Source organism: Piliocolobus tephrosceles, chromosome 10 (genome assembly GCF_002776525.5).
Source record: "Piliocolobus tephrosceles isolate RC106 chromosome 10, ASM277652v3, whole genome shotgun sequence".
NCBI classification, from domain to species: domain Eukaryota; kingdom Metazoa; phylum Chordata; class Mammalia; order Primates; family Cercopithecidae; genus Piliocolobus; species Piliocolobus tephrosceles.
In genome coordinates, this window is record NC_045443.1 from 34,674,062 (window position 1) to 34,698,918 (window position 24,857).

The 24,857-nt window shown below is 35.3% G+C and overlaps 1 protein-coding gene across 1 annotated transcript in view; it reads right to left on the reverse strand.

Annotated features, from left to right (window-relative positions):
• The window catches only part of CPNE8 (copine 8), a 231,885-nt gene that overhangs the window by 100,392 nt on the left and 106,636 nt on the right, over window positions 1–24,857 (reverse strand). The window contains exons 7-8 of the mRNA XM_026449597.2: window positions 8,438–8,501; window positions 7,729–7,903 (exon numbers count right to left, since the gene is read on the reverse strand). Coding sequence (XP_026305382.1) covers window positions 7,729–7,903; window positions 8,438–8,501 — 239 coding nt within the window. The remainder of the gene's footprint in view (window positions 1–7,728; window positions 7,904–8,437; window positions 8,502–24,857) is intronic.

The following is a 24,857-nucleotide window of genomic DNA, read 5'->3' on the forward strand; positions in this document are numbered from 1 at the left end:
GAAACTTAGTTTGGCTGGATATGAAATTCTGGGTTTAAAATTCTTTTCTTTAAGAACGTTGAATATTGGCCCCCACTCTCTTCTGGCTTGTAGAGTTTCTGCCGAGAGATCTGCTGTCAGTCTGATGGGCTTCCCTTTGTGGGTAACCCGACCTTTCTCTCTGGCTGCCCTTAAGATTTTTTCCTTCATTTCAACTTTGGTGAATCTGGCAATTATGTGTCTTGGAGTTGCTCTTCTGGAGGAGTATCTTTGTGGCGTTCTCTGTATTTCCTGAATTTGAATGTTGGCCTGCCCTGCTAGGTTGGGGAAGTTCTCCTGGATGATATCCTGTAAAGTGTTTTCCAATTTGGTTCCGTTTTCCCCCTCACTTTCAGGCACCCCAATCAGACGTAGATTTGGTCTTTTTACATAATCCCATACTTCTTGCAGGCTTTGTTCATTTCTTTTTCTTCTTTTTTCTTTTGGTTTCTCTTCTCGCTTCATTTCAGATTTCTTAATTTCCCATTTTCAAAATTATTGGTATAGTGTTATTTGATTTTACTTTTAGCATGATATGATAACTTCTATCAGAGGAACATTTATAACAGAGCAGGAAATACATCCTAGCAAGGTATAGTGACAACAGAGGTAAGGACAATATGGACATCATTATCACCTCAAACCTCTCAAGCATATCATGTTCTTTTTAAATTTGAGATTTAAAGATCAAAAAGTTCTATACTATCTATTATAGAAGTAGTGAAATAATCATTCTGGGTGATCAAATTATAAAATCAAGGGCAGCATTGAAAAGGACGAGTTGTTTGGTTTGGTTTGTTTATTTTGAATGCCCTTTCATTTCCGTATATATTTAAATGCCCTTGGGAGAGAATAGCTTTCTAAGAACCTGGGGACATTCCAAGGACATTGTTCTTGAAGAAAAACAGTACACTTTAACACATTTCTCCCAAAGCACCTATACCAAAATATAAACTTCCAAGAAACATTCTGTATACTTACAATGCATAACAGATAAATGAAATGTGTTTATTTCAAATGGATTGTGAATAAAACATCAGAGGTGTATTATTATAAAAGCATGAATTTTCATTGGCTTATTGGTAAATGTAATACTAAGTTTAATTTTTCAAATTATACTCCTTAGGGCTTGCAAAATGAGTAACTGATTCAAAATAAAGATTTATTTCAGTGCAGAAAATTATATAACCTTAGGAAAAATAATGTTCTTGCAATTGCCCAGGTTAACAACTTAGCAGGGATTAAGTGGTACATTTGTATCAAGCACAAAATAAATCTTATTTGAGAGGAAAAGTAGTTATATACTTTTAGAAACACACAAGCATCACTGCAAAGTTTTGTTTTGTTTTTATGCCTTATGCTTAATGTCACCTAACACATTTTTAAGACCTCTCTTTAATACTCCACATATAAGGAACGTTCTATTGAATAAAGCCACTTGGATGTTTCACAGGCACTTCTAACATGTTCCAATCTGAACATCTAATGTCTATTCATAAACTTGCTTCTCCTATAATCTTCCCAGCTCAATTTGTGGCATTGTCATTCACTCAAGTGCCCAAGGAAGCCATCCTTGACTCTTCTCTTTTCCTGATCCTTTATCCAATCCACCACCAGTTGCACCATTTACCTCTAAAGTTTTGCTCAAATCTTTACTTTGGCTCTGCTGCCACCACCTCAGTCCAGTTCAATCTTATTTCTCACCCAGACATGTTCAGCGACATTTATTCCTTACTCCCACTTCCATTCTTTGATGTATCTAATCCATTCTCCATCAGCAGACAGAGTAAGGTTCTTGAAACATGAAAAACTCATGTTGCTCACAACGTAAAATGCTTTTAGGCTTTCCCTTACATTTAGGAAAAATGAAGAACCGTTAACATGATCCGCAAAGGCCAACATCAAATGGGCTATACCAGCCTTTTCCACCTTCATCTGGCAATGTTTTAGCTCAATCATCTCCCACTGCTCACCCCGACCATCTCCCATAAGACCCACACGTGCCTTTCCCACCTCAGGAACTTACACAGCTGTGTCTGCTGGAATTCTTATCCTTGGGCTGGCAAATGCTACTTCCTCTTTAGGTCTTAGCTTAAATGCCACTTTCTCAAAGAGGCCCAGTGATCCCCCCAAGGCTTAATAGAAATTAGATCCCTACTGTACTCTCATAATATATTTGAATCACTTGGCACATACCACGACATATATTACCTGAATAGTCAGCCGACTAATGTCTCTCTTTTTCACAAACTCTGTGTTCATTAAAAACAAGGACCAGGGTTGGGGGTTGTGGTGTTGTGTTTTGTACTATTTTTTTCTTGCTATTCTATTCTAAGCATTCACTCCAATGACATAATAACATTTTGTAAACACTGTTGAATCAATCAATAAAAACAAAAAATATTCTTTATGAAAAATTTTAAACTACTTTTAAAATACTACATAAAATACTACTACTTTTAAAATGCTACTTTTAAAATACTACATAGTGGCTCATGCCTGTAACCCCAGCACTTGGGGAGGGCAAGAGGGGCTTGGATCACTTGAGTCTGGGAGTTCAAGACCAGCCCGGACAACACAGCGAGACCACATCTCTACCAAAAATAAAAAATAAAAATTAGCCAGGTGTGGTGGTGCATGCCTGTGGTCCCAGCTAGTAGGGAGACTGAGATGGGAGAATCACTTGAGCCCAGGAGTTCAAAGCCTGCAGTGGGCCATAATTGTGCCACTGCACTTCAGCCTGGGCAATAGAGTAAGACCCTGTCTTTAAAAAAAAAAATACTAAGTGAAGATACACTCCCACTATAACTTCTAAACTACATTAGTTTTTATTGTGGCATTTAATTAAGTATAAAATTTGCATTTGAATAAAACTGTCTCAAAATTAATTGAGATAATTAGGATTATTACACTACAAATAAATATTTGTATAAATTTATGACCCATACATCTTTTTTTTTTTTTTGAAACGGAGTCTCGCTCTGTCGCCCAGGATGGAGTGCAGTGGCGCAATCTCAGCTCACTGCAAGCTCTGCCTCCCAGGTTCACGCCATTCTCCTGCCTCAGCCTCCCAAGTAGCTGGGACCACAGGTGCCTGCCACCATGCCAGGCTAATTTTTTGTATTTTTAGTACAGACGGGGTTTCACCATGTTAGCCAGTATGGTCTCGATCTCCTGACCTCGTGATCTGCCTGCCTCGGCCTCCCAAAGTGCTGGGATTACAAGCGTGAACCTGTACATCTCTTAAATGCTACCACTTCTTTCCTGTAGAGTATCCATCTAAAGGAAGTATTAATAATATTCACATTTTTAGAAGAAAACATAGAGCCTTGTGATATTGGCCTTGGATATTATTTCTTGGATATGATACAAAAGCATAGGCCACAAAAGCAAAAATACACGTGGGACTGCATCAAACTACAAAGCTTCTGCTCAGCAAAGGAAACAATCAATGGAATGAAAAGGCAGCCTACAGAATGGGAGAAAATATGCTGTGGTTGCTATGGCTTGTTTGTCCCCACCAAAGCTCATGTTGAAATCTGATCGCCAGTATGACAGTGCTGGGAGGTGGGGACCCATGGAAGGTGTTTGGGTTATGGGTGCTGATCCCTCATGAATAGGTAGGTGCTGCTTTCACAGTCTTGACTGAGACTGGATTAATTCTCTCAGCATGAGTTTATTCTTTTGAGAGTGGGTTTTTATAAAGCTGGGGTGCCCCTCAGGTTTCCCTATGTTCACAAATGTCTGCTTCCACTTTCACTTTCTCTGCCACATTGTGAAACAGTATGAAAGCCCTTACCACAAGCCAGTACCATGCTCTTGAGCTTCTCACCTGGTGGAAGAGTGAGCTAAATAAACTTCTTTTTAAAAATAAATTACCTAGTCTCAGATATTCTTTTATAGCAACTCCAAATGGACTGAGATACTGTATACCATAAAGGTGAATTTCCAAAATATATAAGGAACTCCTACAAATCTTCAAAAATACTGCAAAAACTATAAATATATAAAAATGAAAAATAGAACATCAACTCAATTTAAAAATGGGCTAAGAACCTGAATAAGCATATGTCTCAACATATGCTCAACATATGCTCAACATTACCAATCATCAGAGAAATGCAAATGCATACAAAAGAGTAGCTCACACCTGTTAGAATGCCTACTATCAAACAAAAAGAAAAAAAAAAAAAAAAAAAACACAACGGGAAGTAGTATCAGTGAGGATGCAGAGAAAGGAAACCCTTGTACACTGTTGGTAGGAATGCAATTAGTGCAGCCACTGTGGAAAATAGTAGGAGGTTCTTCAAAAATTAAAAGCAGCACTACCATATGATCCAGCAATCCCACTTCTGGGTATATATACAAAGAAAGAGACTGAAATCAGTATCTTGAAGAGATATCTGAACTCCCATGTTCATTCTAGCATTATTCACAAATAAGTCTAGACATAGAAGCAAATGAAGTGTCTACCAACAGATGAATGGATACAGAAAATGCATTTATATAATTTATACACAAACACACACACACACCTATAATCGAATATTATTCATCCTTAAAAAGGAAGAACATCTGTCCATTTGCAACAAGATAGATGAGCCTGGAAAACACTGTATAAGTGAAATAAGCCAGACATAAAAAGATAAATACTACATGTTGTAACTTACATGAGGATTCTAAAACAGTCAAAATTATAGAAGCAGGGAGTAGAATGATGGTTTCCAGGGACTGAGGGGAAGAAGAAACTGGAAGGTATTATCAAGGAGCACAAAATTTCAGTTATGCGAGATGAATAAGTCATAGAGATCTACTATATACAGTATGGTACCTATGGTTAACAATACTGTACTGTATATTTAAAAATCTGCTAAGAGGGTAAATCTTATGTGGTTTATTATCACAAATATATTAATAATAAATAAGCAGGGTAGGAGGAATCATTGGAAGAGACTAATACATTTATGACATCGATTATATGGTGATGGTTTCATGGACATATACCTATCTCCAGACTCACCATGCTGTATACATTAAATATGTGCAGATATTTGTATGCCAATTATACCTAATAAACTAGTTTAAAAAATTGTCATATTATTGTAGGGAAAAAATAGGTTAGCCTGTTGCTGTGTTATTATAGATAGAAGTAAGTTTAAGAGACTCCATTCGGCTCTATATTTGAGATGCTGTTAATCTGTGACTCTACCCCCAATCTTGTCCTTGCTAGAAACATTGCTGTGCTAATTAAAGTTGAAAGGATTCTGGGCTGTAAGGAATGTGCTTTGTTAGATAAATGTTCAAAGCCTGCTTGGTTTGAAGGTCAGTACCATTCCTTTAAATCTCAGTAAAAGAAAAACATCTGTCTCCTGCCCGATACTGGGAAAATGCAACAGCTCCGTGTATCTGTAAGCCTTACTGCTGATTTACTCCCTTATCTTTTTGGTAATAAATACTGAGGGAACTCAGAGACCGGTGCCAGTGTGGGTCCTCTGAAAGCACAGCACTGGCCCCCTGGGGCCCCGCTTTTCTTTCTCTATACTTTGTCTCTGTGTCTTTATTTCTTTTCTCAAGTCTCTCGTTCCACCTAGCGAGAAGCACCCACAGGTGTGGAGGGGCAGGCCACCCCTTCAATTATAAATGCATAAATTAAAGCTCCAACAATATAACCTCACTCAGCTAAATAGTGAAAAAGGCAAAACTAAAATGTAGGTGACCTGGCTCCAAAGCCTATGTTCATTGCACAAGTTAATAACTGACAACTTGTTTTAAAGAAAAAAAGTATAGATTTTTATGATGCTGTAGGTGAATTAAAATGATTGCATTCAACATTATAAATAATAATGACCATACTTTTAATGTTCTCTAAAGCATAAATTTAAAAATCATTGATTCTTCTGAAGTAACTATGAACATTGCTTTGAGTACACTTGCGCATTCTACTATACTAACATAATAATGAAATACTATTGCAAGTTTATTAGTATTAATAATGATGCTGATGATCAATAAGGCTCTAGCCAAGAATTAGGACATAGAAAACATAAGATGAAGTTACACCAAGATTTTAAACAATATTGATAAAAATATTAGATATATAATTTCTAAGTATGAGAAATACGTGTTGACTCATTGAAAGATAATTCCAGATGTTCTTGAATTAATTGTAAAAAAAGGGATAAAAATACCTACACCACTAAATGACACATTCCCTCTCATTTACCAGGGCCTGGTAAAAGAATTTTCCAGGCTCTTCAACAAGAGACTAGAACTGAAAGTGGAAGATATTTAGGATGCAGCCTGTCCATACCCAACCTACGTCTTGGTATCTTGGTTCTATTTTGAAATATAACTGATAATACTGTATTGATGGCATATTTACACAAAATATGCTCAATAAACTCAAGGTTTTGACAAAATAGCATGTAAGTATCACCATGAAGAACATGTATCTTATTGACTGTGAACTTCCTTTTTTCTTTCCTAATACAAAGCCTATATTATCTTAAACATTTACAAATTGAGACCAGAAGTATAAATGATGATCAGATAATATAATTTAAAAGAATCATTGTATCATTTTAACTAAAAAAAAATAGGATGATAGGTAATATCTCTGCATTTAAATAAATATGCCATATTTTCTAAGGCATTGCTTAGTATATGCATACTACTTTTATGTACATTATAGTATCAAACTTAATGTTATGCTAGTTGATTGTCGGGACTGGAAGATTTTTTTTTTAAAATAGTCTAGTGATTAGTTCACATATTTTGTTTTTTTTGCCCTTCAAACACGAAAAGTAAAACTCAGAGTAAGTAGTCAAGTGTCTTGATCAGACAAAGTACAAATTAGTAGCAAAACCAAAACTTAACCTGAGTCTGATAGTCTTTAACAGCATTATATGTGGGCATGTTTGGGTATTTTATAGATGAGAAAACTGAGACTGATATGACCGTGACATGCCCAGGGGGACAAAGACAATGAGCACAACAATAGGAAGGCTTCAATTTACATGCTATTTTAAATGACTTAAATTCTAACATTAGTGTTTAATTATTTCCACTCACCTGTTATTATAGTTCCTATTGTTATCTCACTGTTCTACCCCCACCCCCAGAATCCCATAGGTATGTAATCAGTTGTAATACCCAGTTTCTATTATTTGCTGACAAGTAATATCATATGATTCCCTGAGCATACTATCTCAGCTAGCTAGCTATCTGTCTATCTATCGATCTATCTATCTATCTATCTATCTATCTATCTATCTATCTATCTATCATCTACTGATCATCTATCTACATTTGAGAGATATAATATATACACATATATATTTGAAACAGGGGCTTTCTCTGTTGCCCAGGCTGGAGTGCAGTGAAACAATAGCTCACGGCAGCCTTGAATTCCTGGACTCAAGTGATCCTCCCACCTTGGCCTCCCAAAGTGCTGAGACTACAGGCATGAGCCACCATGTCCTATCAGAAATGTATTATGTAAACAAGCCCACAGAATTTATCTAAAAGTTAAAAAGACAACTTCTTGAGATAATAAAATAAACTATGGCTCTCTCTATAAAAACTATGATCAGTGTCAAAGAGTTAAGCTTTTGTTAGTTTGGGTGAGTTTCTGTTCCTATGATCAAGCAGCAATTAAAAATAAAGGGCACTAGAGGTAATCTAAGGAAAACTTGTTTCCTCTGGAAATACCAATTCCCAGAGATCTGTTGGCCCACATTAAAGAGACAATATTGACCAGATTCAGCTGGCCATCATTACTTTCAGTGTGGAGTGTCATAGTTATCTTCCCATTTCTTGACAACAGTGAAATCATTAAACATGAGTCAATGAGCATCAGCAAATCACAACTAAAAGTAACAATCTTCTAAAAATATAGAGTATGCACTCTATGCAGTCATACTGCTATATGGAGTGGCAGCTGATCCTTTCTTCAAATGTGGACTTCCCAAGCTAACAAGAGATGGAAGTAATATAAATTCTGAATTAATTAAATTAGAAAAATTGGGGAAAGTATGTTATACAAATGGGGTAAATGCAAATGTCAAGAAATATTCCTTCAGGATTACACACAAATCTTCAAAAGTTTTACAGTAATTGAACTGATTGGTATAACGGATGATTCCTTATACTAATGCTTAAAAAGCAGTATTGATATTAGGTGTTATTTTAATACTTTCAATTCCTTAAAAGATTATTAAAATAACTGATTATACTTTTTGGACTATGAAATACAGTCTCCTTGGTCATAGGGTGAAGTATCTAAAATGATATTTTATGGATTATAAAATTGTATAACATTTTTGCTACAATTACTTAAAAATTAATTAGTTAAGTACAATTTTAGATATAGCATTTGAAGTATGGAAGTGTTTTCTAAACAAAAGAAATATTCACTTACCCTGCAACAGTTTAATTCCTCTGCTGTAAGTATGATTGTACCACATTTCTTCCCTGGAATTCCTCTGAAACAACAAAAATATATTTATGTACATTAATATGTTATATTAATACTATATAAGATAAATTTATATATCATATTTATTTTTATGTAATCTAATAAAGAGCATATAATAATAAGATGGTTCTTCCCTAACAAAATATATTTTGAGTAGCTGGGATTACAGACCTGGCTAAATTTTGTATTTTTTTTTAGTAGAGATGGGGTTTCACCATGTTGGCTAAGCTGGTCTCAAACTCCCGACCTACGGTGATCCGCTCCCCTTGGCCTCCCAAACTGCCGGGATTACAGGCGTGAGCTACCACACCCGGCCCTCAATGAGGCTAAACCTTTAATATAACTTTAAACATGTCGATCCTCTCAAGAATCTTCAATATTCCATATTGTCTAATATATAAGATAATGTAATAGTTATGCATCACCTAATTATGTTTCAATAAACAACAGATTGCATATATACTGGTGTCCCCATAACATTATAATGGAGCTGAAAACTTTCTACTGCCTAATGATGTAATATCTTAGCACACAGCATTATTCACATGTTGGTGTGATGCTGGTGCAAATAAATCTACTGTGCTGCCAGTCATACAAAGTATGTATGTACAGTCCATAATACTTGGCAATGATAGTAAACATCAAATATGTTACTGTTTATGTATTTTCTATACTATATTTTTTATCATTATTTCTAAGTGTATTTCTTCTACACATACAAAAAAAAAAAAAAAAAAGCTGACTGTAAAAACAGCCTCATTTAGGTCCTGCAGATGTTCCAAAAGAAGGCACTGTTATCACAGGAGACAACAGCTCTATGCATGGTATTGCTCTTGAAGGTCTTCCAGGGGTACAAGATGTGGAAGTGGAAGACAGGGATACTGAGGATCTTGACCCTGGGTAGGCCTAGGTAAATGTGTAAGTTTGTGTCTTCATTTTTAACAAAAAAAGTTTAAAAAGTAAAAATAAATTAATTAATAACTTAAAAACAGAAAAAAAGATTATTGAATAAGGATATAAAGAAAGAAAATATTTTTGTACAGCTGTACAATGTGTTTGTGTTCCAGATAAGTGTTATTATTAAAAATTTTTTTTAAAGTTTAAAGTATTTTAAAGTAAAAACATTATAGTTAAGTTAAGGTTATTATTGAAGAAAGAAAAATAGTTGTAAATACACTTAGTGCAACCTAACTATACAGTGTTTATAAAGTCTACAGTAGTATAATGTCCCAGGCCCTCACATTTACTCATCGCTCACTCAGACTCACCCAGAGCAACTTCCATTCCTGTAAGCTCCATTCATGGTAAGTACCCTACACAGGTATACCATTTTATAACTTTTATATAATGTTTTTACTGTGTCTCTTCTATGTTCACTTACGTTTAGATACACAAATACTGATGTTACAACTGCCTTAGAGTATTCAGTGAGGTAACATGCTGTACACATTTGTAGCCTAGGAACAAGAGGTTATACCATATAGCCTAGGTATGTGGTAGGCTAGACCAGGGGTCTGCAACCCCAGGGCTGCAGAGCAGGAGGTGAGCAGCAGACACCAGCAAGCTGAGCCTCATCTGTATTTACAGCTACTCCGCATCGTTGGCATTACTACTTGAGCTCTGCCTCTTGTCAGATCAGCAGCAGCATTAGATTCTCATAGGAGCCTGAACCCTATTGTGAACTGTGAGGGACCTAAGTTGTATACACTTCTTATGAGAATCTAATGCCTGATGATCTGTCACTGTCTCCCATCACCCCCAGATGGGACCATCTAGTTGCAGGAAAACAAGCTCAGGTTCCCACTGATTCTACATTATGGTGAGTTGTATAATTATTTCATTATAATATAATAATAATAGAAATAAAGTGCACAATAAATGTAATGGACTTGAATCATCCTGAAACTACCCCCAAACCCCCAGTGCAGGGAAAAATTACTTCCACAAAACTGCTCCTTGGTACCAAAAAGGGTTGGGGACTGCTGGGTTAGACCATCTAGGTTTGTGTAAGTACAGTCTATGATGGTTGCACAACAATGAAATCATCTAAGGAAGCATTTCTCAGAACATATCCCTGTTGTTAAGTAGTGCATCACTATAGAACAAAATGTTCTCATGGTTTCTAAGTTTTCTACTATGTTATTAAAACCTATATAAAACCCTGGGTTTCACTGTTCCCTATCCTTTCATCAATTTGGTGACATTTTGTACTTATTTCTTCTTTGTGTTCACTCCCATGCCTTGACATATTATAGCTTGTTAACTGTTCCCTATTTTGCCTCAAACTTGCCATATCCCCAGATGAAGTTCCATTTGTTCCAAGAAAATCTTACCCTAGGCAACCTTACACAAAGCTCAGCCTTTTCTGCATTCCTATTGATGTTGAAGTCAATACTGTAAGGTTTAGCACTTAATTATTCCTTAACTGCTAAAAGCACAAATTGTTAACCTTTCTTTTCTCAAGTTGATTACACTTTCTATAAGAGCAATATTCATGACATAAAGCTCTTGTAAGCACAGAGTTAAATGTCTGTGTACAGCAGGTGTTTAGTCTATAGATAAGTATGTAATATACAGTTGTGCATTGCTTAATGCTTATTTCCACATGTATTTACTCTTAACCAGGATAATTACACATGTCAAGATCTTCCATTTTCCTTAGGTCCTTATGACTAAGAACTCAATTAATATAACATTGCACATTTTGTCTCATATCACTACATTATCATTTTCAGCATCCTTCTAGCATCCTTAATCAGTTAATTTTTCTAATCCAGCTGTACCTTTCTCTTCTTCTTTCTATTTGTGAACTATGAGTTTAATACTTTCAGCATTTTGGAAAACCAAACACTCCAACTGAGCATAAAACTGAACACACTTCAAAATGCTGAATAAAATATGCAAAGATCTTTATAAATGCTCAGATAACTTTGTAAGAAAGTAAGGACCAATCAGAAGCTGAAAGTAAAGGCAGAAAGATAAGCAGAACTGAACATTGGAGAACTTGATCTTAGGCTTCTGATTTTTATGGTTACCTAGGACATAAAAATTAGAAAAATAAGAGGAGGTGGGACTCACAAGGTGGGAAATTCCATAAACAGCCAATCCACAGCATAAAGCTTATATCTCATTAACGAGATTGCCTGATGTAGCATGAGTTATATATATAAACATTCACTCTATGGGCCTAAAAAACAAATCATTGCCTTAAAACGTGGTGATGAATGAAAGAGAAAAAACTGTGTCCTAATAATTTAAGCTCAATTAGGCTTGCTGCCTTAACTGACATCACTTGAGTAGTTACCAAAACTTCGAACCAAGAATTACATTTAATTCAAGTGACCACGGTTGCCTAGTAAATGCATATCCTCTCTAGAAAAGTTTCCCTTCAAATTAAATCTCAAAATATCTCACACTTAAAGTTTTAAAAGTAAATATGAAGCTCGTCTTACGGTATCAAAAAATACACAAGAAAAAATGCACCCATCATGAGTTAGAATCTCCAAAACAACAGGTTGCAGAATCAAACACAGATTTAGAATGTTGTAAATATTATGAATAGTACACAAAATATAAGTATTTGTAATATATTTAAAATGTAAAGAGGAAATGGACATATGGTTAACTAGCAAAGGATTATACAAAATAAGCAAGGATATTTGGAACAGAATAGGGAGCCCAGAAGTAAATCCAAGCTGTCATTGCCAGTGCCAATGTCCAGGCACTCTTCCCCTATGTTCTTTTCCAGGAGTTTTATTGTTTCTGGTCTTATGTTTGGGACTTTTACCCATTTTGAGTTGATTTCTGTGTATGGTGTAAAGTAAGGGTCCAATTTAATTCTTTTGCATGCTGTAGTCCAGTTTTCTCAGAACCATTTATTAAAGGGACTATCTGTTTCCCATCCTATCCTCCTGGTGCCCCTGTGAAAAATTAGTTGACTATATATGTTTGGATTAGACAAAGGAGAAGAGAGAATCAGTGAACTGAAAGAAGGATATAAATAAATTATCCAAAATGCAGCATGGAGAAGCAGACATGGAAACTATTATGAAGAAGTTTGGAGTCACAGAACACAAAGGTAATAGGTCTAATATATGTTTAATCAGAGTTCCAGTAGAGGAAGGACTAAATAGAGCAGATGCAATATTTGAAGAGATAATGGCTGGGAAACTTCTAGAAATGGTGAAACACCTCAATTTCCAGATTCAGAAAGCTCAATGAATCCCAAGCAGCCTAAGAAAAATAAATGTATACTTGGGGACATGATAGGAGCAGGGAAAAACATGAAAGATGAAGAATGTACCTCCAGAGGAACCAGAGAGAAAAGACAGATGATCTACAAAGATGTGAACTACAAAGATTAAACTAAGAGCTGACTACTTGGAAGCAACACTGGAAACTGAAAGATAATTCAAACAATATCTTCAATGGTTTGAAAGAAAATAATTCTAAATATAAGACTGTAAACAGTAAGATATATTCTAAGAACAAGCATAAACTACAGATATTTTGAAACAAATAAGAAACAAATACATTTATACCCAAGAATCTTTGCTTGAGAAGTTTCTAAAGAATGGGTTTCAAATTCAAGGAAATGATCACAGATGGGAGATCTAAGAAGAAAAAAGAAAGAATGAGAGAAGCCAAGGAAATACTAAATAAGAGTTAACCTTAAATCAGCGACATTAACGTTAAAAACTAAGATAATAAATACGAATGATAATGATAGCATTAACCAGAAAGGTGATAATTTAAATTAAAGCCTTCTCATGGTCTCTTATTGTTCAGGAAGAAATTAAATATGCTGAAAAATAGAATTTCATAAAAAATGAGTAAATATGTTTAAAAACGTCAAAGAAACCACAATTATTTAAGTACTTTATAATTTCAACTTTAGAAATGAAAATTTCTGAAATTTTCATTTCTAAAATGCAATCAGTTCAAAAGGAATTAAGACTAAAGAAAGAATGGAGCAGACGAGGAGCACTAAGTAGGTGATAGAAATAAACCTAGAGGAATAGTTACTGATGTAACTGTAAATGAACTAGATGCTCCAGATTAAATGCAAATATTGTATGAATTATATAAAAATTAATTTCACCCATTAACTATTCAAAATAGATATCAAAATTTGATTCAAAAAATTCAAAAGAAAAGAATGGAAGGATAGCTCAGAGAAAAATAATTCTAATGAAAATCAGTGTACCTACATTAATAGCATACATACAGATTTTAAGTTGAAAAGGTTTGCAAGAAATAGTTATTGTGTAATGACAAAACATTCAATTAATTGGGAAGATACAGTAATCTCAATACTGCATGCACCTACTATTATAGCTCCAAAATACATAAAGCAAAATTGACACAACTACAAAAAGATAAATACACCACTATGTTGAACAATTTCATGGCAAACACCCTTGGCAAGGTGATCAAGGTTAATATCACCAGTGATAAGTCATATTAATATATATTCCTGATAAGATATAAGGAGAAAGACACTTCAACTCCTGTGGCCTTCTCCCCAAATCCTTAACTCCAATCTAACCATGAGAAAATCATCACACAAACACAAATTTGGGGACATTCTACAAAGAATCTAATACTTCTTCAAAACTATCAAGGTCATACAAAACAAGGAAAGAGTAAGAAATTGTAACATATCAGATCAAAAGGAAGTGTATATCCTGAAATGAATTCTGAATGAATTCTGGAATACAAAAAGAACATTAGTGAAACAATGAGTGAAATTCAAGTAAAGTTTGAAATTTAGCTAATAGTAATATATGCACCACTGTTGTCTTTCTAGTTGTGACAAATGTATTAAATACCACGATACCACAACATGTTAATGTTAAAAGAAACTGGTATGACAGGAATACAGGAACTTTCTGTACTATTGTAACTTTTCTATAAACATAAAACTATTCTAAAATATGAACTTTATGCAAGGTCAATAAAAGACAAAGACAGGCTAAGAAACTATTTCAGGTTAAAAGAGACTAGAATTAAAATGACTAATCTCAATTACAATTCTTCATTAAATTTTAGAAGAGGAAAATATATCTATAATGACATTATTGCTACAATTGTTGAAATGTGAGTGAAGAGTAGATTAGATAGTATTGTATCATTGTGAAGTTTCCTGATTTTGATCATGTTGTGGTTGTGTAAAAGAACATTCTCATTAAGAAATTCACTCTCGATCTGACCTTGTGATCTGCCTGCCTAGGCCTCCCAAAGTGCTGGGATTACAGGCGTGAGCCACCACGCCCAGCTGGGAAAACTGGCTAGCCCCATGTAGAAAGCTAAAACTGGATCCCTTCCTTACACCTTATACAAAAATTAATTCAAGATGGATTAAAGACTTAAATGTTAGACCTAAAACCATAAAAACCCTAGAAGAAAACCTAGGCAATACCATTCAGGACATAGGCATGGGCAAGGACTTCATGTCTAAAACACCAAAAGCAATGGCAACAAAAGCCAAAATTGACAAATGGGATCTAATTAAACTAAAGAGCTTATGCACAGCAAAAGAAACTACCATCAGAGTGAAGACACAACCTACAGAATGGGAGAAAATTTTTGCAATCTACTCATCTGACAAAGGGCTAATATCCAGACTATACAAAGAACTTAAACAAATTTATAAGAAAAAATCAACCCCATCAAAAAGTGGGCAAAAGATATGAACAGACACTTCTCAAAAGAAGACATTTATGCAGCCAACAGACACATGAAAAAATGCTCATCATCACTGGCCATCAGAGAAATGCAAATCAAAACCACAATGAGATACCATCTCACACCAGTTAGAATGGCGATCACTAAAATGTCAGGAAACAACAGGTGCTGGAGAGGATGTGGAGAAATAGGAACACTTTTACACTGTTGGTGGGACTGTAAACTAGTTCAACCACTGTGGAAGACAGTGTGGCGATTCCTCAAGGATCTAGAACTGGAAATACCATTTGACTCAGCCATTCCATTACTGGGTATATACTCAAAGAATTATAAATCATGCTGCTATAAAGACACATGCACATGTACATTTACTGTGGCACTATTCACAATAGCAAAGACTTGGAACCAACCCAAATGTACATCAACGATAGACTGGATTCAAAAAATGTGGCACATATACACCATGGAATACTATGCAGCCATATAAAAGGATGAGTTCATGTCCTTTGTAGGGACATGCATGAAGCTGGAAACCATCATTCTCAGCAAGCTATCACAAGGACAAAAAACCAAACACCACTTGTCCTCACTCATAAGTGGGAATTGAACAATGAGAACACTTGGACACAGGAAGGGGAACATCACACACTGGGACCTGTAGTGGGGTAGGGGTAGGGGGGAATAGCATTAGGAGATATACTTAATGTAAATGACGAGTTAATAGGTGCAGCACACCAACATGATACATGTATACATATGTAACAAGCCTGCACATTGTGCACATGTGCCCTAGGACTTAAAGTATAATAATAATAATAATAATAAAAAGAAATTCACACTCAAGTATTTAAAGGAAAGAGGGCACAATTTTTCCAACAATGTCTTCAACTTACTCTCAAATGACTCAGAAAGACCTAGAATATGAAACAGAAAGAGAATGAGAAAGAGGGTAAGAAAGTGAATAGAATAAAGTTAGCTCCTATTAAATGGGAGGTTCTGAACTATATTTGTTTTTTGTTTGTTTGTTTGTTTGTTTTTGAGACAGGTTCTCACTTTGTCACCCAGTTTGGAGTGCAGTAGAGTGATCAGAGCTCAGTTCAGCCTCAAATTCCTGGGCTCAAGCAATCTTCCCACCTCAGCCTTCCAAGTAGCTAGGAATACACAAATGTGCCACCATGCTCAGCTAATGTTTTCTCGTTTTTTTAGAGACAGGGTCTCACTATGTTGCCCAGCCTGCTCTCAAACTACTAGGCTCAAGCAATCCTCCCGAACTGGCCTCCCAAAGTGCAGGAATTGCAGGCATGAGCCACCCCACCTTGCCTACTCTCGCAATTTTTACATGCAATTGAAATTATATCAAAAAAGAAAGTTACCAAAAAAGATCAGTTTTAAAGATTGCTTCTTATAACTGTATCCTTACATTTTGAGAGATACAGAATAATAAAACTCATTCACATTACAGTTAAGCATGATCTCAAGAGATATGAGTAATCCTTCACAAAATTTAGTACATAGATAAGACTGGTGGAAGGCGGAGCAAGATGATGAAAGAGAGGGTTCCACTGTTCATCCCTCCTGCAAGGACAAATATCTATCTTTTAACAACTATCTATACACACACAAAAAGTATCTTCATAAGAACCAAAAATCAGGTGAGCATTCACAGTACCTGGGTTTAAGTTCATATGATCAAAAGAAGCGCTGAAGAAGTAGGAAAATCAGTCTTGAATCACCAATGTCACCCGGCCCTAATCCCCTTGCAGCTATACTGGGGTGCTGAGAACATTTCCATGTGCTGGGGAGAGGGGAGTGCAGCAATTGTGAGGCACTGAACTCAGTGCTGCCCTGTTATAGCAGAAAGTAAAACCAAACCAAACTCAGCTGATGCCCACCCACAGAGGGGGCATTTAAACCAGCCTTACCACAGTCACACAGTCCTAGCGATGAGAGCCAAAAAGAGGCTTGTGTCACTGCATCCCAAGCTTCAGGTGGCTCAGAACAGAGAGAGACCCTGTTTGTTTGGGAGAAACTAAGAAATAGAACAAGAGTTTCTGCCAGGTAATCCAAAGAACTCTTATAGATTTTGTCCAAGACTATCAAGGCAGTATCTCTACTAGTCTGCAAGAACCACAGCATTGGTGGGTTTTGGCCCCTAAAGTAGATACAGTTTAGATCACAACACTCAAGTTTTCTGAAATATCTGGAAAGTCTTGCCAAGAAGAATGGGTACCAACAAGCCCAGACAGTGAAGACTAAAACAAATACCTAACTCTTCAAGGCTTTAATGTTCAATGAACACCTACAAGTATCAAGACCATCTAGGAAAACATGACCTTAACACATGAACTAAATAAAGCACCAGGGACCAATCCTGGAGAAACAGAGGTGTGTGAGCATACAGAGAAGTGAAAATAGCTGTTTTGAGGGAACTGAAATTCAAGATGACACAGAAAATAATTCAGAATTCTATCAAATAAATTTAACAAAAAAATAAAAATGATTTAAAAGAATAAAAAATTCTGGAGCTAAAAATAAAATTGGCATACTGAAGAATGCATCAGAGTCTTATAATGGCAAAGTTGATCATGCAGAATAAAGAATTAGTGAGCTTGAAGACAAGCTATTTGAAAATGGACATTCAGAGAAGACAAAAGAAAAAAGAATGAAAAACAAAAAAGCATGCCTACGGGATCTAGAAAAAAAGCCCCAAAAGGGCAAATCTAGAAGCTACTAACCTTTTAAAAAGGAAGCAAAACAGAGAGAGGAGTAGAAAGTTTATTCAAAGAGGTAATAACTGAGAACTTCCCAGACCTAGAGAAAGATATCAATACCCAAGGATAAAAAAGTTATATAACGCTAAGCAGATTTAACCCAAAGAAGACTACCTCAAGGCATGTAATAATTAAACTCCCAAAAGTCAAGGATACAGGAAGAATCCCAAAAGCAGCAAGAGAAAGAAACAAACACCACACAAAGCAGCTCCAATATGTCTGGCAGCAGACTTTTCAATGGAATCCTTCCAGGCCAGAAAAGAGTGGCATGACATACATAAAATGCTGAAGGAAAAAAACCCTTTTTACCCTAGAATAATATACCTGGTGAAAATATCCTTCAAACATGAATAAGACATAAAGATTTTCACAGACAAATAAAATCTTAGGGATTTTATCAACACAAGACCTCTCCTAAAAGAAATGCTAAAGAGAGTATCTCAATCAGAAAGAAAAGGGCCTTGCCTGGTGTGGGGGCTCACGTCTGTAATTCCAGCACTTTGGGAGGATGAGGTGGCAGATCACTTGAGGTCAGGCGCTTGAGACTAGCCTGGCCAACATGGTGAAATCCCGTCTCTACTAAAAATACAAAAATTAGCTGGGTGCAATGGCACGTGCCTGTAGTTCCAGTTATTCAGGAGGCTGAAGCAAATAACTGCTTGAACCCAGGGGCAGAGGTTGCAGAGATCACACCACTGCACTCCAGCCTGGATGACAGAGTGAGACTCTGTCTCCAAAAAAAAAAAAATTAAAAAAAAAAGGACCCTTTAATGAGCAATAAGAAATCATCTGAAGGTACAAAACTCACTGACTCAGTGATAGTAGGAAGTACATAGAATATTATAACACTATAACTGTGTAACTGTGGTGTGTAAAATAATCTTAAGTAGAAAGACTAAAAAATTAACCAATAAAAAAAAAAAAAAAACATGACATGGTTTGCCTGTGTCCCCACCCAAATCTCATCTTGAATTATAGCTCCCATAATTCCCACATGTTCCTTGTGGGAGGGACCTGGTGGGAGGTAACTGAATCATGGAGGCAGACCTTTTCCAAGCTATTCTTGTGATACTGAATAAGTCTTAGAAGATCTGACGATTTTATAAAGGGGAGTTCCCCTGCTCATGTTCTCTCTTGCCTGCCACCATGTAAAATAAGACTTTGCTAATCATTCACCTTCCACTAAGATTGTGAGGCCTCCCCAGCCATGTGGAACCATGAGTCAATTAAACTTCTTTCCTTTGTAAGTTACTCAAGCTCAGGTATGTCTTCAGCACCACGAGACATACAAGAAGACACGTATAGACAAAACAAAAAGTTAAAAAGCGAGGAACAAAGTTAAAGCATAGAGTTTAAGAGTTGTCTTTTTGCTTACTTCCTTTTTTATGCAAACAGTGTTATGTTGTTAAAAGGCTAAAATAATGAGTTATAATATTTGCAAGCCTCATGGTAACCACAAACAAGAAAGTACAAGAGATACAAAAAAACAAAAACAAATAAAAACAAAACACTGAATCATATCAACAGAGAAAATCACCTTCAACAAATGGAAGAAAGAAGGAAAGAAAGAAGAGAACAAAAAACAACTAGGAAAAAAAAATAATGAAATGACAGGTGAAAGTCCTTATCAATAACAACACTAAATGTAACTTTTCAAGCAAAAGACACAGAGAGGCTGAATGGATTAAAGAACAAAGCTCAATGATCTGTTGCCTGGAAGAAACACACTTAACTTATAAAGACAAACATACGCTGAAAATAAAGGGATGAAAAAAGATAACTGCAATGGTTAATACTGAGTCAACTTGACTGGATTGAAGGATGCAAAGTATCAATCCTGGGTGTGTGTGTGTGAGAGTGTTGCCAAAGGAGATTAACATTTGAGTCAGTGGGCTGAGAAAGGCAGACCCACCCTTAATCTGGGTGAGCACAATCTAATCAGCTGCCTGTGCAGATAGAATATAACCATGCAGGAAAATGCGTCAAGAGAGACAAGGCTAGCCTCCCAGCCTACATCTTTCTCTCCTGCTGGATACTTCCTACTCTGGAACATAAGACTCCAAGTTCTTCAGTTTTGGAACTCGGACTAGCTCTCCTTGATCCTCAGCCTGCAGATGGCCTATTATGGGACTTTGTGATCATGTGAGTTACTAATATATATATATATATTCCAATAGTTCTGTCCCACAAGAGGACCTGATTAATACAATATCCCATGCAAATGGAAACCAAAAAAAAAAAAAGAGTAGGAGCAGGTATACTTATATCAGACAAAATAGGTTTCAAGACCAAAAACTATCAAAAGAGACAAAGAAGGTCACTATATAAAGATAAAGGGGTCAATTAAGCAAGAGAGTCTAGCAATTTTAAATACATATGCACCCAACACTGGAGATTGCAGATATACTAAACAAATGTTATCAGAGCTAAAGAGAGAGACAGGTCCCAATACAATAATAACTGGAGACTGGAACACCCAATTTTAAATACATATGTGCCCAACACTGGAGCAACCACATATATAACACAAATATTATCAGAGCTAAAGAGAGAGACAGATCCCAATACAGTAATAGCTGAAGACCTGAACACCCCATTTTCAGCACCAGACAGATCTTCTAGACAGAATATCAACAAAGCAACATTGGACTTAATCTGTACATAGACCAAATGAACCTAACAGACACATAGAGAACCTTTTCATCCAACAGCTGCAGAATACATATTGTGCTCCTCATCACATGGATCACTCTCAAGGATGGACCATATTTTATGTCACAAAACAAGTCTAAAAACATTTAAAAAAACTGAAATGATATCAAGCATTTTCTCTGACCACAATGTAATAAAACTAATTTGAAAAAATATAGAAATATATGAAAATTTAAAACATGCTCCTGAATGAATGGTGGGTCAGAAATTAAGAAGAAAATTGAAAATTTTTCTTGAAAAATTGATAAGGGAAGCACAACATATCAAAAACAAATGCAGTACTAAGAAGTTTACAGCTGTAAGTGCTTCCATTTAAAAAAAGAAGAAAAACTTCAAATTAACAATCTAACAATGCATCTTAAAGAATTAGAAAAGCAAGAGCAAATCAAACACAAAATTAGTAGAAGATAAGAAATAATAAAGATCAAAGCAGAAATAAATGAAATTGAAATTACAAAAATACGGAAGATCAAGGAAACAAAAAGTTAGGTTTCTGAAAAGTTAAACAAAATTGACAAACCTTTAGGCAGACAAATAAATAAAAAGAGAAGATCCAAATAAATAAAATTGGAGATGAAAAACAAGACATTACAACTGATCCTGCAGAAATTCAAAGAATCATTAGTGGCTAACATAAGCAACTATATGCCAATAAATTAAGACATCTACAAGAAATGTACAAATACCTAGACATATGCAATCCACCATGATTGACCCTTGAAGAAATCCAAAACCTGAACAGAATGATAACAAGTAAGGAGACTGAAGTCATAATAAAGTCTCCCAGGAATAAAAAAGCAACAACAACAACAACCAAAAAACAAACCAGGACCCAATGGCTTCACTGCTAAATTCCATCAAATATTTAAAGAAAAACTAATACCAATCCTATTCAAAATATTTTTTAAAATAGAGAAGGAGGGAATAGGTCCAAACTCATTCTACAAGGCCAGTATTACCCTGATAACAAAATCAGACAACACATCAAAACCGAAAGCTACAGGCCAATATCTCTGATGAATATTGATTCAAAAATCCTCAACAAAATACTAGAAAACTGAATTCAACAATAAAATAAAAAGATTGTTCATCATGATCCAGTGAGATTTATCCTTGGAATGCAAGGATGGTTTGACATATGCAAATCAATCAATGTGATATATCAGATCAACAAAATGAAGGCCAAAACCAGATCATTTCAATTGATGCTGAAAAACCATTTGATAAAATTGAACATTTCTTCATCAAAAAAAACCTTTAAAAACTGGGTATAAAAGAAACAAACTCAACATAATAAAAGCTATTTATGATAGACCCACAGGTAGTATCATACTGAATAGGGAAATACTGAAAGCCTTTCCTCTAAGATCTGGAACACAATAAGAATGCCTACTTTCACCACTGTTATTCAACACAGTACTAGAAGCTCTAGCTAACGCAATCAGACAAGGGAAAGGTATAGAGGGCATCCAAATCAAAAAGAAAGAAGTCAAATCCCAATTTTTTGCAGAAAATTTATGATCTTATATTTAGAAAAACCTGAAGATGCCACAAAAAGACTATCAGAATTGATAACTCAGTAAATTGAAGGATATAAAATCAACATAAAAATCAGTAGAATTTCTGTATGCCAAAATGAATAATTTGAAAAAGAAATAAAGAAGTAACACTAATTACAGTAGCCACAAATAAAATTAAATATCTGGGAATTAACTTAGCCAAAAAAGTAAAAGATCACTATAATAAAAACTATAGAACACTGATGAAAGATAATTAAAGAGGACACCAAAAAATGAAAAGATATTCCCTGTTCATGGATTGGAATAATTCAAATTGTTAAAATGTTCGTCCTACCCTGACCATTCTACAGTTTCAATGCAATCCCTGTCAAAATACCAATGGCATTCTTCACACAAATAAAAAGAAAATCCTAAAATGTATCTGGAACCACAAAAGACCCAGAATATCCAAAACTATCCTAAGCAAAAAGAACAAAACTGGAGGAATTACATTACCTGACTTTGAATTATACTACAGACCTATAGTAACCAAAATAGCATGGTACTGGCATAAAAGTACACACATGGCCCAATGGAACAAAATAGAGAACCCAGAAACAAACCCATAAACCTACAGTGAACTCATTTTCAACAGAGGTGCCAATAACATATACTGAGGAAAAGACAGTCTGTTCTATAAATGGTAGTGGGAAAATTCTATATCCATAAGCAAAAGAATGAAACTAGACCCCTATCTTTTGCTATATACAAAAATCAAATCAAAATGGATTAAATACTTAAACAAAAGACCTCAAATTAGGAAACTGTGAAAAAAGGAAAACTTTTGGGAAAGTCTCCAGGACATTGGTCTGAGCAAAAATTTCTTAGGTAATACCCCACAGGCAATCAAAGAAAAAATGAACAAATCAGATCACATCAAGTTAAAAAATTTCTACACAGCTTAGGGAAGAATCAACTCAGGGAAGAGACAACCCACAGAATAAGAGAAAATATTTGCAAACCACCCATCTGACAAGGGATTCATAACCAGAATACATAAGTAGCTCAACCAACTCTATACGAAAAAAAATCTAATAACCTCATTAAAAAATGGGCAAAAGATCTGAATAGACATTTCTCAAAAGAAGACATACAAATGGCAAACAGGCATATGAAAAGGCATTCAACATCACTGATAGAGATTTGCAAGTCAAAACTGCAATGAGATATCACATCACCCCAGTTCAAATGGCTTATATCTGAATGACGGGCAAAACAAATGCTAGCAAGAATGTGAAGAAAAAGAAACTCTTGGACCCTCTAAGTAGAAATGTAAATTAGTACAACCACTACAGAGAACGCTTTGGGGATTACTCAAAAAACTAAAGATACAGCTATCATAAGATTCAGGAATCCTACTGCTAGGTATATACACAAAACAAATGAAATCATTATATCAAAGAGTACCCCATGTTTGTTGCAGCGTTGTTTACAACAGTCAAGACTTGAAAGCCACCTATCTTTCCATTAACAGATGAATAGATACAGAAAATGTGGTACTTATTATAATGGAGTACTATTCAGTCATAAAGAAAAATGAGATTCTGCCATTTACAACAATATGGATGGAACTGAAGGTCATTATGTTAAGTAAAGTAAGCCAGGCACAGAAAGGCAAACATTGCACGTTCTCACTTATTTGCAGGATCTAAAAATCAAAACAATTGAGCTCATAAAACAGAGAGTGGAAAGATAGTTACTGGAGGCTGAGAAGGGTAGTGGGTGCTTGGGGTAATACAGAGATACTCAATGGGAATATAAAAACAATAGTTAGAAATAACGAAATGAGACATGGTATTTGATAGCACAGCAGGATGACTCTAGTCAATAATAATTTAACTGTATATTTAAAATGACTAAACTTATATAACTGGATTGTTTGTAACATAAAGGATAAATGCTTGAGGGGATGGATACCATATTTTCTATGATGTGATTATTATACATCACATGCCTGGTATTGAAACATCTCACATACACCTTAAATATATACACCACTATGTACCCATAAAAATTAAAATTTAAAATTTAAAAACAACAACAAACAAACAAAAAACAAAATTGAGCACATGAAGAATAAATGACCTTTGAGAGACTGGATAATTTTTTTGTGTGATTTGGTTTGTTTCGCCCTGTACTGATTGTTGTAGTTATTTGTTTTTGTAACATTTTCCATATGTCTTACTATTTCTCCTTTATATCTGCCACTGCTTTAGCTTGTACTTTTATACTTTTGCTTCGATTCCTGAAGTTTTCTTCTTTGATAGTTGTCTCAGACTAGTACCCATTTTATTTACACTCTCCATTAATGCCAAATTGATCTGGCAACAAATCTTAACTATGTACACTTTCATCTTCCAGTGTCTCTATATAGATCATATAATAATTTTAAACTTCTTAATTAAGATGTAACTGCCTTCATAAGATATAGCTATGTAGTTTCATCTTTCCCACCACCTTACTAAAGAGTCACCTGAACTCAGAACAGGTGTTTCATTTCTCCCAGACTATTGACCCTACCAACTACTCAATGGCCTTTTCTTAACTCGGTTATTTCTTCGTCTTCTTCTTCTTCTTCTTCTTTCTTTTCTTCTTCTTCTTCTTCTTCTTCTTCTTCTTCTTCTTCTTCTTCTT